Source organism: Pyxicephalus adspersus, chromosome 2 (genome assembly GCF_032062135.1).
Source record: "Pyxicephalus adspersus chromosome 2, UCB_Pads_2.0, whole genome shotgun sequence".
Classification (NCBI taxonomy): Eukaryota; Metazoa; Chordata; class Amphibia; order Anura; family Pyxicephalidae; genus Pyxicephalus; species Pyxicephalus adspersus.
In genome coordinates, this window is record NC_092859.1 from 127,179,065 (window position 1) to 127,193,838 (window position 14,774).

The following is a 14,774-nucleotide window of genomic DNA, read 5'->3' on the forward strand; positions in this document are numbered from 1 at the left end:
AGATTAGCAATGACTCCACAAGTCTGTTACAATTTGTCTCCACTTTGTCTCCCATGTGCTTTTTAAATTTGGTAGGTATTTTAGAATGCATATCAACAACCATATGGGTTGAGACTTGTGAAAAAGTTCTAGATGCTCTTCTAGAGTCTTAAAATCAAATATTTAGCGTAAAAGCAGTTTGGAAATGCTGATTGCTTTCTTAGTGCAAGTTAACATTACACTGCACATTTTTTAGTGAAGCAAGAAGCTCTACAAGAAAACGGGCTAAAAAGCGTGATTTTTAGGGCACTATACACTTCAATTATTAAAAAAACATAATATTTATTTACAAACTTTTTAAATTCAAATAAAATCAAATTAACCAAAGGGCCATTAGGACCACTAGACAAACCACTACAACATGAAGAAAAAATTACACTCATCAATTGAGGTTGGTGAGATTAAATCACTAAACGATGATCTGCTACCACCTAAGAGAAAGTCTTGAACCCCCTAACCAAACTTACTGGCTAGGTGGGTTTTTCTACTAAATGCCTTTCTCAGATCTAGTCTGTTTCTTCAGGAGCACAATACAGACCCTTTAGTGGTATAGTGATGTATTAGTAGCAGTAATGATGATGCATATCAACAGAGACAATTATTTATTTCAATATTTTCTGAATATACAAACATCAGTGCTTTAGTAAAACCGATTAAAAGTATGTGCGTACATAAATATCCTTGTGAATATATGTTAGGTTAATATTGAACAATGTATTAACGTAACATTTGTATAGTGGCCCATATGGCCCTTAGGTCAATTTGATTTTTTTTATTCATATTTCTTTGAATTTTATAAGTTTGTGAATAAAAATTATGTTTTTATTATAATTTGAAGTGTATAGTGCCTTAAAAATCCCACTTTATTTGAGAACTTCTTGCTTCACTGGAGGGAGACAGGCCTTACCTCCTTTTCCAATGTATGTTTCTGGGATGTGGTACTTATTGTTCTAACTAATGTTAAGGGATTTACACCTAGCTACTGCACATTTTGTAGACGTGACACTACTTCTGCCTTTTGTACTGTCATACTAAACAACTTGATGTGGTTGTGTGAGTTTAGTGTTTCAGGGGCAGGCAAACTAATCCTATATTCTACCATGGAGGCTAGGTCTTAGACCACTGATACAGGCCTTCCTGTTTTGCCTTGTTCCTATGACTACCTGGTCTGATCTCCACTTTTGTTCACAGTTCTTGAATTACAACTATTTTAATCCTGGTATTTTAATATGTTTTTGTTTATTTAAAGCTCTAGAAATGTAATGGTATGTTTGGATATGTGCCAGGGGTACACTGACAGGAAGCATGTTGTATCACCAGGAAATCGCACCTGAAAAGTGGAATCCAAAATCAACACCTATTATTTGCTTGTGTCCAGATGCCTGTGTTGTTTTTTTTAAATCGGGTTATGAAATGTCTTATTGAGTTAGTGTCAGCAATACATATATTCAGGCTTTAGGTATTCATTGAATTGCAAGAGTTGCTGTAGGACTCATGGTGTTGCATTGTTATTAGACTGCAGCATGTATAGGAAATGTAAATGATTTTTCCAATGGAAGGTAGAGGGACTGTCATCAGATTCGGTACTTGGAAGTTCCCTTCATAAAAGTTATACCAATGGGTACTGCCAGCATGAATTTAACCTGTACAGATTTCTGTGAGGTAAATGTCACAGATATTGGTACTATGTTTTTATTTTTGATGAATTGTCACGTGCAACCAGAGATTGATTTGATTTCTGAGCAGGGCAGGGAGTTTTCACAGGGCGGTTAAATGTATTGTTTCTTCATGGGTAGAAAAAGAGGTTTTAGGCTTTCCTGCGTTTTGTCAAGCTTTTTTTCCTATTCTGAAGGAGCAATACATGAACTTCTTCCTTAACTTTTTTTTTATGGAAGACACACAGTTGTTGTGTGCATAACTACTGTACGAACATTGGTGTGGATTACCAGCTTGTATGAAATGTTGTGGACATGTTCTGATGTCCATGAATACTGGTTACACAGTGAGTGATTGCTTTCTGCCAAGAATTTAGTTCCCAGGTTCATGTTGTCCTGGCATCACTCTTGAAGCCATAACTTAAGTCTCTCTGACCGTGTGAACAGAGCAAACCAAATATTATTAAAAGGCATTGTTTACTCCTTACCTTGGCCAATTGACTGTTCCAGAATAACAAGATTTACTGCCTAACTTTTATTAGACTCTATTTAAACTGCAGCTCTTATGCATTTGACATCCAAATATTTTTTTTATTTTCCCTATTTATATTACAACCTGGAATCCTTAAGTGGTTAGCTTGCACTATGCTTCCCTTACAGAAAAAAAATATGTTTTGTTTTTTTTTTGTGTTGTTTTTGCAATCCTCCTGTACTAGTGACACATGCTTAGATATGGTCTCCTGTTTAGAAATGGAATCCTGACATAAAGTCTTGTGCCATGTAAAACCTCTTATGTTACCATGCCTCTTATTTTCAGCTTTGTTCAGTATAATCAGCTAAATGTTTTATAAGCTTAGGCTTGCCGGAATTCTAATGAGAATATTGAAAAAACAAACAAGCATTTGAATTTGCAGCCTGACTTTAGATGTGCATGCTGATAAATACCAACAACTCAATAGACATAAACAATATTGAGATGTGTTTGCAGTGAATACAATCTATTACTGCAATATATAGTTGTGCTTTTATTTTTTAATTGTTATTACTGTGTTGGATTTATGTTTTTTTATATATTTGTGCCACTTGTTGAATGTTGTGAGTGGGAGGCGGTACATACACTAAGCATTGATTCTAGATGCCAAAATTTTCTCTTGTTATATGCCAGTTTGGCAATTTAGGGCTCTTTCAATAGTTTTGTGAAAGCACTATAATTGTGAATAGTTTCAGATGATATATATAAAACTCTCAGACTGCATAGTCATTCAAAAGATTCTATTAATAACTTCACACAGACTGTGTACTGATCTATGTAATAGGCATTTCCTGCAACCACTTGTAAAGTAGTTGCTTCAGATGTTACTTCACATTTTACAAGATTATCTGGAGATCCGGTTTCCTGTTGCATACTAAATATGTAGTAACAAGCTGGTCTTTATGCTGCAGCAAACAGTGTGCTTGTAAAGCTGCAGGAATCCAACCTTCAATTCTAAGCTTGCACAGAAAACTTGTGGAATCCTGGTGCCATGTCTCTAGCTTTCATATGTATTTAGACCTAAGGCCGCATTCCTAGATATCTTTATGCACCTAATAAAAGGAAAAATGTCATGAATATAGTAAGGATGCTGCCATTGTTGTCCCAAAAAAATAATACTAGTTGTGGTTCCTGGGGTCATCATGCAGCTGTGCATGGTTACCTTTAATCTTTGTTGCTGCTTAAAGAAATGAAACAAGCATATATAGAAATATAGACATTTGTCTAGGTCTGAATTAGGAAAACACTATTTAAACATATGGAGACATTTTTAAAGGTAGGGCAGATACAACTGGGATATGTACACTTTAGGCTGCATTTTATGGCCCTTTTATAAAATATGTGCAACTGTGTGCATTGATTGCCACATGGAGTTTTTTTTTCTGCTTGGCTGAGAACGAAAGTACACTGCCAAGACCAAAAAAGTCCCGTGGGGGCAGTGTTTTGATCCGGAGTTGCTACAGTTGATTGGGTCTAGTCCTGAATACTCAAAATGCCTCAAGAATTAAGTCAACCATCTACTTGAATATACCGAAGGACCAGGCTTTTCTGTCAATTGATTTTTTTTTCTCCCCTGATGGCAGACATGTTCTAAGATAAGCATGCTAGGTTTGGGCTCAAATTGTGAAGTAGTGATTCCTGGCATAAGAAACATCATTTCATTACACATAGATGACTTTACTTAGTGGTCCAACGAAGTCAAGTAAAACTTAAGTTTCAGATAATTTATTACTATTCAATAGAAAGTTTGGAATAAAGCAGTAAGTGTAACTGCAGCCAAGCGTTTAATTTTATTTCATAAATGGCCCAAGTACCCTGGGTCAGAATATATGTTGGACTATGGGTGTGTAATGGCTTTCTTACATGAGTATGCTCAGGGTGTAGACTTTTCTTAACTGTATGTCTGCTTATATGTAATCGTAAGTAACAATAACCATAAAAAGACCCAACATTTTGAAAGATTTTTCCTTGCTAAAGCAAACATTCTATTTTGCCTATTAGGTTTCCCTGTTAGTACATGACTCACAGGCATCCTACAGCCACAAAGTATGTGTTGTGCCGGAGCTGTTTCAAGTATTTTATGGGATGCTATGCAATGACTAGATACAACACTCTTATGATATCTTCAAATTAATTCCTGTTCATACTGTTTACTTACAAAAGCAAAGACAAATTAGCTGCATAACAAACTTTTTGTCCTTGGATTAGTTTGGCTTTCCAGAATTGTGCAGGCTACTCCCCTTTTGAATTGTGCGCACTACTTTAGGGTCTTGGTACCTTCTTGGGCAGAAAAAGCTGGTGCCACCCTAGGGCAAATCCCCAAAATGGCAATCTGGTCAAGCTTTTATATAAGTTGTAGTCATTACCTGAACCTCCAGGTAAGCAGTGACCAGGTCTTTAGAAGGAAGGTCCTTCAAATGGTGGGCCCACCCTATTCTGGTGAGTTTTCACTAATCCTTTCATGTGATATCCTGGTGGACATTTAGAGAAAACTGAGGTTAGATGTGCATGCTATGTGTTTTTTTTGTTTTTTTTGTTTTTTTTGTTTTTAATCTTTGTAACCTTCCAGGACTGCAGGATTTCTGCTCTGTTGATCCTTAAGGTGCGTACACACTTCCAATTTTTATCGTTCAAGACGAACGATCGATTGGGCAAAAATCGTTTGTAAAAAAAGTAACCAACGACGCCGACGAACGAGGAAAGTCGTTGGAAACGAACGACCGGACTGGCGGATCGGATTGGACGACGATCGTTGAACATCGTTCGTGTGTACGATCGTTCGTTGATCGTCCATGGTCTGAGCATGCGTAATGAACGAACGTTCGTTCACTTTCCTGTCGTGCACATAGTTCCTCTATCGCTCAAACGATCGTATCTATTGTGTGTACAATATCTACGAACGATCGTGTCGTTATCTCTATGTGCAGGATCGGTGCTATACGATCGTTCGTAGATATCGTGCAGGATCGTTCGTCGTTCGTTTTCCAACGATAATAATTGGAAGTGTGTACGTAGCTTTAGTCTTTGAGAGCTCTTTCATAGCTGATGGAAGCATCAAAGTGCCCTCTGGTTATCTTCTGATTTAGAGATTTGTTATCTGTCCTGGTGAAAGGAGGCTCCATCCCTTATGTTATGTTATTGAAGACTACTTAAAGTGGAATTAAACTGAAAAAATAAAAACAAAGTCACACTTCCTCTCCATCCGCATCGGGCGCCGATGTAAATTAAAAGTTTGAGTTTAGATCCCCTTTAAAGTGTTAGTGGTAAGGATTTTAGTCACCCCCTTTTACACATGACCGGTTGCGTACTTTCAGCTAACATGGGCAGGCAATCAGACCAGCTGAAAACTAGACAAAATGTGTTCAAATACATTGCTTACGGTGAAATAGAAAATAATGAACAATTTCATCTGTAGTTTGCTTCTGTGCTTCATAAGAATCCTACATCTTTTTAAACATATACATTGATTCCATTGTGCGGAGCAATGAGCGTAACTAATCTGTTGTGGGAAAGGATTATTTTTCTTAAGTATTCTGAAAGACAGAAAATATACTAATGTTAGTTGATTGTTACCGCACAAGACAAATATAATACCTGCATCAGCTAATTCCAGCGTTTTAATTTGCTGTGTAACCAGTGGTCTTTAAACCAGTTGTGTCAGAAACTGCTAAACATTGAATAAGCTGTAGCCAATACTCAGTAACAGTTTCCTTTTAGTACATACAGTTTAGGTACATATTGCAGATAGGGACAATTATCAGTTTACTGATCCAATGGCCCATTCATTAAATACCATAAAGAAGGGGTACCAGAAAGTAGAGGGATTCTACAGCAAACCAGCATGGAGAGATCAAGTGTAAATACAGTGTAATACACCAATTCACCTCCTCTAATATAAACTGTGCTGCATACCCTGATAAGTATATGGTAAATAAAGAAACAAGAAAAGACAGAATATTTAAGGTGCAGCAATATATTGAAAAAACAATAGTGGATCAAACACATACAATGTTATATTTCACAATTGTATACATGTGTGAATTAATCCTAAATTTCCTTCCCCACTGGACAAAATGCAAGATTAGAAACAGGGAGATTCAAAAGGAATCATTGCTGTGATTAAATGATGATTGGCAGCCGATCTTCAACAAACAGCACCACCATCAGGCACCCTTATTCCAAGGATATACTCTACATCACTTCAAAGACATTTTCAAGCATCTGATTTGATGTCTTCTTATTTATTTCACAGCAATGATTCCTTTTGAATCTCACTGCTTCTAATCTTGCACTCTGATGTCCACAAGTCCCCTGAAGAAGGCAATATAGGCAAAACGTGTTGGCCCAGGACATTTACCTCTCCTTATACCTTATTTCTGCTCGCTAAGTATTCATTTTCTAGTTTTCACACCCCCACTGCAATTTGTCCAGCGGGGAAGGAAATTTAGGATTAATTCCCACATGTATACAATTGTGAAGTATTACCATTGTATGTGTTTGATCCACCATTGTTTTTTCAATATATTGCTGCACCTTAAATTCCCTGTCTTTTCTCCTTTCTTCATTTACCAGCATGGGGAGCTCAGCTAACACAAGAGCCAATATCACAATTGATGCGGACCAACTGGCCATGTAATTAATTTCATTGCTGCATAGTACAGTAAAATAATATTTCCCCCCATTGATGTCCATTCATATGCAAGTCACAGGATCTGTGCCAAAGGAAAAGGTTTTGCTTTTGGCTACCATGTTAAGCTTTAGGAGTTAATCATGTAATAGGAGACTCAAAGGTTTCCTAATGTGCATTTGACATTCAAATATTTGGTGATGGGTCAATGCTGGAGAGCATTTGGGACACAGATAAACTGTATTCATCCCATAGCAGGAAGTACCACACAAGGATATAAAGTGCATTCATCCCATACCAGAAAGTACCAAACAAGAAACGTTAAACCAAGATCAGCAGGTATTAGAATAAAAAAAAAACATTTTAGAAGATTGCAAAGCAATCAGATTAGCATGATTTTCAAAATCACATTAGCATGTTGACAATCACGAGATTCCAGTGATATGGGATAAAATCTAAATTAACCCATGCCTATGCAACAGTGCCCACTTGCAGCAATTAAAGTTCAGTCTAGTTTCCTTTAGTGAGCTCCAGATACTTTTGTCCGTGGATACCTGAGAAATTTGGGGGAGTTGGTCATTTGCGGTTAAATTGCGAGTGCTCTTGCCATACTAAGCATTACAGGAGCCACTACTGTGCTAAATCATACTAAACCAAATAAACATTGGATTGCTGTTCTGTTTTTGTTTCTGCCCTATTTTTGGCTTCTGGTTACTAGTGGTCCTTTAAAATCCCCATAGCCTAAAAGAAAACTTTTCTATCATTTTAATCATGTATGTAATGTAATTTGCACACAGGGGTGCAGGGAGTCTATATACCTATACTGTTCTTTTCCAAGCTTTTTTAAAAGAAAAGAAAATGGCTTTGTTTTATAAATGGCATCCAAAAGAAATTTACAAGGTTTTGGTAATTGTATATGCAGGCTAGGTATGAACCTATGGCTCCACTTCAGTCAGTGAGGGTCAGCACTATATATTCTTTTGTTGTATACATCAGTACATCATTAATTTAATACCTCTTATTCTTAATTAGGTGGTGGTGGAATGTTTGTTGCTGGATGAGAGTAAAATGTCCGCTAAACAACTTTTTCTTGCCCTTTCTCAAAAGATTCCAGCTTTGCTTTACTGTATTAACTGTTAACACTTTCCCCTTACTGTGTTGCTTGCATTAGATCTTTGCAGTGTCCTTTATTTTGATGATCTAACCTTGTGGACCTCCAGCTCACATGCATTGTAACACACAACAGTGTGCAGTAACCAGCAACACAACAGATAAAATACTTCATTTGACTAGGTTGCCTCACACAATGTGTATTGACGTGTGAGAAATGGTAATGCAACAATATAGACTATACCAGTTTTATATTGATATTAAATAGTGTCAGTAGTGCACCTTTGGTTACTGAGATATTTGCAAATAATAAAAGTTACAAATACATTATTTGTATTATAATAATGCATAACGTAAAAATAGACTAGCATAGTTACTTAAGGAGATTATAATTTTCTTTCTTTGTTGATCCTTTCTCAGCTAGATTGTACAAACAAAGAAGTCCAGGAGATGCAATTACTTTATGGGGCACCTGCCAACCTGCTAAACTTTACTTGGAAGGAATTCAGGAATCCTTATCATAGGGCTACTTGAAATAAAGTTGTTAGTATTTTACCAAATTTTATAGCATGGCATCTGATTTAGGTAGATGGTATTCACCTTTGTCATGTAACCCCTGTATATGTTGGAAGGAACAATCCAGTGATTTCATGAATTTAGAGACAAAAGGAATCATCCTGACACCTGTTGAGCTAGCCTTTCCTCTAAGCTTGCAGTCCCCAGGCACACCTTCTGCTCACACTGACATTAGTGCATGCAGGTGACACGTAGGCTGCCTGTCTGTGTGCTAAACAGGTGGAGCGAGTACGCACATCGTCCAACATCTAGCTTTCAGATTACAGCCCAGCTGGGGTTTTTTCCCTGATCCATAGTGGAGGTGAGTTTTCCCATTTGCTTTCTATTTGGAACTAAAGCATTATGTACAGAAACAAGGGGATGCTAATATAATATCATATCATATAATGTGGTGGTGATGATGCTGTCATTTGACTATGAGGCATATTCATGTGCTTTCTTATGGTTTTCTTTCCCTCCCTGTCTGACCTCCCAGCGCATTACCTGGCTGGATATTCTGTTTGTAATGAATGATGTGCCTCAGCGCACTCTGCAAACACTTAGGCTGCATGAAGTCTCCTTTTCTTCAAATAAAAACTGCTACTGCTACCTAGTAACTTGCAACTTGGACAGCTTGATTATGTTGGGCATTGGAAACACAAGGGTACTTGCCTAAAACCTGCTAAAAGGGAGGTACGCTTACAGATTTCCAAGTAATAGAACCTGGCGGCTGTAGCAACACAATTCTATGAGCCTATGGTACTCTATTAGGCCATAAATGTATTTGTTACAGAAAAAGACTGTATTGTTGTAGTTGGAGGTTGAAATAATGTCTAGGTAAATCCTGATCTAAAATGTATGTATGTGTATATGTATTCACTCAAATATAGTTATGCTGCAGGCAATGTGTTTTGTTTTTTTTTTTTTTTTGTTTTTTTATTTTCATTACTTAGTGCTGAACAAATGCCCATAAAACTTATGAGCAGTTTAACCTTTGCAGATAATTGGGCAGACAAAAAATCCTTGGCAGCTGATTTTCTGGCTGAAAAGCAGCCTGTGTTCCACCACCATTAAAACAAAGCAAATTCTAAACCTAAAATAAAAATCTAAAAATTTACAAATGTATGCTAATGTTCCCAGTAAACATTGCTTGGTCTTGGCCCCTTTTGTCTTTATAGTTTTCCTGTTAGTTGTTTAATGTGATTAGTGGCCTCACTACCCAATTAGGAGACTCAGAAGATGGATCATTGGCTTTTACATGAATAGGCAAGATTTACATAGAATACTGGCTCTGAATTCTAGCCCTCAAGAATTGCTTGAAGAGCGAGCACTGTCTCTATGATAACCAGGTGAAAAAGGATAAAAAAAGACTTAAAAGAAAAATAATGCACCCAAGATCATAATTGTTTATTTTTGTTCTTGGGTTTAAATATTTTTTTTACAGTATATCTCCATACACTCTACAGTTGCTGCCAGAACAGGAAATCATCTTCTAACATGGACATTTGTTCCTGTAAGAACAGAGTGGAGATTTAACTCATTCTGAGATTTTGTTCTTATCATTTGTGTGCAAGACTGGAAAAAAAATTAGAGAAAATGAAAAATTACTTTTGCAGTGGGTTACTTCTCCCAAACTGTGAGGAGTAAATGATCTGGGTTGTGCCCTTGGCATCCTCCCATACAATGCATTGGATGTGATAATGACCTAGCACGAAACTGATAGACTTGAGAGCTTTAGAGAAGAAACTGCGGGGGACCAGTCGCACAAGGGAGGAAAATAAAAGTTGAAGAAGTGGTTAGGACATGCTGCAGAACCACTTTACCATACAAGAGAAGGTCATATGATTATGACCAATTACTAAAAGATGTTATATGACTCAGATGGTACCGTAGGCAGAAATGAGCAATATAACTCTTGTAGACGAGGGGGTCACGACCCACTGCAAAGATCATTTATCAGTTCACAGTTCAGCTTTATGCAATCCCTGAGTAGTAATGTTGCACCATTCACAATGAACATTCCATAGTAGAAATTCCCAATGGTGACGCTATTTTATCTGAAATGACTGCTTTTGAAGATTGATAAAAGTAGTATAATTCGCATATTGTAGTAAACATTAAAATTACATTAATGCTATTGTGCATTCACCTAGGTCATACTATACTGTGCGTCAAACTGTATTTCTAATATGACTCAACGTGTGAATCACAATATACACATAGCTAACTTTTGTTTTTTTATTTGTGACACCCTAGATCACTATAAATGGGCTTCATGCATCGGAAAGCATATTATTATATTAGTTTCCTATAGGGAGGTTTGCAGTTACTGCACAGGTGTGGTTTATTGCTGTGATATGATTCTCACTTTTAGGTCAAACCAGTCAATTGTGAGTACTTAGGAGGAAAACTAGTCATCAGTGAGGAAAGAAAACATTGAAAAGCCAATGCTTAGTAATGTGTAAAATCCTGCTCTGCGTAGCTGAAACTGCTGCCTTCTCATGAATATCAGAGGGTGGAGAGCCCACTGGTATTTGTGTAAGGTGGCGACAGCTTGTTATACTCTCATAATAGATGTATGCCCTAGTAACAACCTGGGGACAGCGTACCTATATAGAAAAGAAGGTATTTCTGTGTGTGTAAGTGAAGTTTTAATTTTTTTTTTTTGCTCTATTTTACTCTTCTGCAGTTATAAAAAACTAGTAAGGCAAAAAAAAAAAAAAAAAGACCTGGGAACTTTACATATGACCAAAGGGGGGTTTGAGCATGTTTGTTAAAACTAATCTGAAATATTTTTTGGGTGTACTGCCCTTAAACGTTTGTGTTCCTTTGATATACCAAGTAATTATGCACAGCGTTATTTGCGGGGCTTTACCTTAAAAAAGGCTTCTGTGCATACCGAAAGAATCTGTCATCTCTGTGATAATTTTATCTTCTTACTATGGTTAATTTTCTGTAACTCGTAGTTTGTTTGATGTTTATAAAGTACCTGTGGTTTAAGGAAGCAGCATCATAATTTGAGGAGCAGCTAGGGCTATGATGTCATTATCTTCAAAGCTTTTTGGAAGGCTTTCTAAGCTCCACTTAGAGGAATCCTTGAGACTGCCTTGCTAGGTGTTGTTTAACTTGTTTTGTTACTTTGAGTTAACCATTAACAATAAGAGCAAGAAACACTTCTCATGAATATATTCATACCTGCTATGTATGTGCATGGTCTGTGGAGCTGTTCTAAAAAAACATTAACTTTACACTTTAAAAGGGTTTTTGTCCAGTGATGTGATTAATGAAGTCTTTCAGACATAGCCCATTTTCCTCGGAATGCAGCTGAAACTTTTAAAGTGAGCCAGTCACATGCGTAGGCAATGCGAACTGAACCAATGTTGGAACAATGCCAAAGAGGTTACTTAGAGTGAAAAACTTCTCATCAGAATGGTCAGGCAATTGTAAGGTGCGGGCCGCAATTTCGTAAGAGGAACTAAGTATTTAGTGTAGAAACCTATCACTTTAATGGAGCAATAGAAGGGCAATAGTCAGGGAAGTGGTGGGACAAAGATTGATTTTTTACAGGAAAAATTGGGACTTATATGTAACCCATTAAATGCATTATGACAGGAATTGGTGAATTTGTCACTCATTATATGCACTTTTATATACTGCCCACTTTCTTTTCAGGATGGGTATAAACTTGGGGAAGACTTTTGTTGCAGCATGGCCTTGCCCCTGTACACAATGGCTTCATGAAGACATGGTAAGAGGAGTTTGGCATGGAGGAACTCCTAGGGCTCCATTTATAAAGCAGGGAAACTGACATCCGTTCAAACATTACCTCCTGGGACTTTTCCAGGTTCATGTGTTTTAAATAGCAGTAATTGATTCCCACTAATGTTTTGCAGGAAAGTCAGATTCCCTTTTTTATAAATTGAGCCTATGAGGTAGGGAAAGGTTTACACCAGTCAACCTATTTGCTGATTTGATAAGAGAGATCATCTAACTTCCTATCCAAGTTTCCCTTTTTATCTTGGATTACACTTTTGGTGTACAATTGCCTGTGGATTTTCAGATAATTGTCAACTGGTTATTACACACATTTTTAACTGGGCTTTTATTCTCCTACCATTGAAAACAAACTCCTTTCTGTGTGGTTATCACTAGTAAAGCACTGCAACTTGTTTCCCTCTTCCCAAGGATAACCATGCCACTGTCCAGCCACATGCATGTACTGTTTCATTCGTGTGAATGGCGATTTCACACATCAGATATTACGGCACAGTAAAACGCTCCGCAGTGAATGGCTGATGGAAATGAAGCCTACAGCATGTATAGCCAGAAATGGTGTTCTAATTTACACTTGCATCTTGGCCATTGTAAAGTTTTTGGATTAAGCATAAAAAAGAAGAGAGATGGAAAATCTACCAAATGGCTTTCCAAGTACTATATGGTTTTGTAGGGGGATGTCAAGCAAGCAAGCTCATTTAGGCATTATGTGTCCACAAACATTTGGCTATATAGTGTCTTTCCTTGCCCAAATTATTTTTTCTTTTGTTTTGCATGGTCCACACTGCAGTAATATTTTAGATCAGTACTATTCTGGGAGAATTTGACATGATTGAAGTGTTCAGGATAATATTCAGTTCAACTGAAGTAGGACGACTTTCTGAAGATTTTATTGGCTTCTAAAATTAGCCAGATGTTACTACCTATTTTTTCCATTACATTTTCTAACAATTATTGTTGGGACCTACCTAAACATGTGGTACTCGGACCTACTGTAAAGTGCAGATGTAGTAAAGGGAATGAAGAAATACAGATGGTGATTAGATACCTTAAAGGGAACCTGTACTGAATGACTATATAGTGTGCATTAATAACCACCACGTCAAAATTCTCTAGATTCACAACTTTTTAACTTGCTGACCTTGTTTCAGGTACAGAACCTTTACTGGCATGCAGGGTGTTACAGGTATAAGAAGTTGCAAACATTATTGCATAAATCCCTATCACTGAATAATTGAGAGCTTCATTTATTTATCCATCATATGTACATGCTACATGGCAGAGGAAATATACAAGGAAAGCCATAAAACTGCTTGTAAAAAGGTGTTAGGAAACACATCTCCGGGTATATTCGCTGCAGTTACTTTTTTTTCCTCCCAGGAAATTTTGCAATGCGTAAATAAGGAAGCCACTGTTGCTGATGTCTACTTTTTTTATGGAACAGAAAGATTCCTAAACTACTCCAGACATATTTATTAGAGGTCCTAATTCAATGCTACTTGATTTTTCTCTGAAAGGATAAGTGCACGCTTATTGTAAATTACAGATATGTTACATTTATTGTAGGGAGCACCATTTACATGTAGAAATTGGGGACAATGGATAGCTGTATTTTACTATGGAACACACTCACGATTGAACTTTCTATCCTGTCATCCTTCGCTTTAATGTAGATGACATACCTGCCCTGGAACTGACGTGTTGGCATGGAAGTCAGAAATGTTGGCTGCATCCATAGGAGATTCTAAAAGATTTATATTTTTGAAAGATTTCCTTGTAAACTCTGACCCCCCTAATTACTCATTATTTGTTACAAAAACATCTGAATGTTTTATCCAATTGGACTCCTAAGCTGGTTTAGAAGTCTGGTTACCCCCATTATATTTGTTTTGTATATGCTACATTAAAAAAACATACATAAATTTCTCCACTTTCTAATGACTTCTCATCCTTGTGACGGTTCACAGTCCCTGGCTGGTTTTACTATGATGTGTATATTCAGATGATTTATGATTTACTGTTCCCAATACGGCATTGTGTTTTGTTTTTTAGGTCACCAACCAAATTTCACCATGTTTGATGGGGACTATGACTACCTCATCAAATTCTTAGCCTTGGGGGACTCTGGCGTTGGAAAAACCAGCTTCCTTTACCAATATACAGATGGGAAATTCAATACCAAGTTTATCACAACAGTAGGCATTGACTTTCGGGAAAAAAGAGTGGTGAGTTTTTTTTTTCGTTTTATTTTGTTGGGTTATTTATTGAGTCAATTTAGGAATTCTATAGCTAAGTCACAGTTACTTTGCGCACCTCCTATACAAATACTCTATTTAAAATTGGCTTTATTTAAGAAAAGGAATCTATTACCCAGCTTTCTGCTCCCTGCTATTGGCTATACATCCAGAGAAAGAAAAGCTATTGCCTATTTAGCTCATATTAAAACCAGATTTGTGCCCATTCTTGTCTGTCGTTTTTTTTT

The 14,774-nt window shown here is 36.9% G+C and overlaps 1 protein-coding gene across 1 annotated transcript in view; it reads left to right on the forward strand.

The window, feature by feature from the left end:
• Window positions 1–14,774, forward strand: part of RAB27A (RAB27A, member RAS oncogene family) — a 47,053-nt gene that overhangs the window by 19,902 nt on the left and 12,377 nt on the right. Inside the window, exon 2 of the mRNA XM_072399097.1 lies at window positions 14,345–14,517. Within this exon, the coding sequence (XP_072255198.1) occupies window positions 14,345–14,517 (173 nt within the window). The remainder of the gene's footprint in view (window positions 1–14,344; window positions 14,518–14,774) is intronic.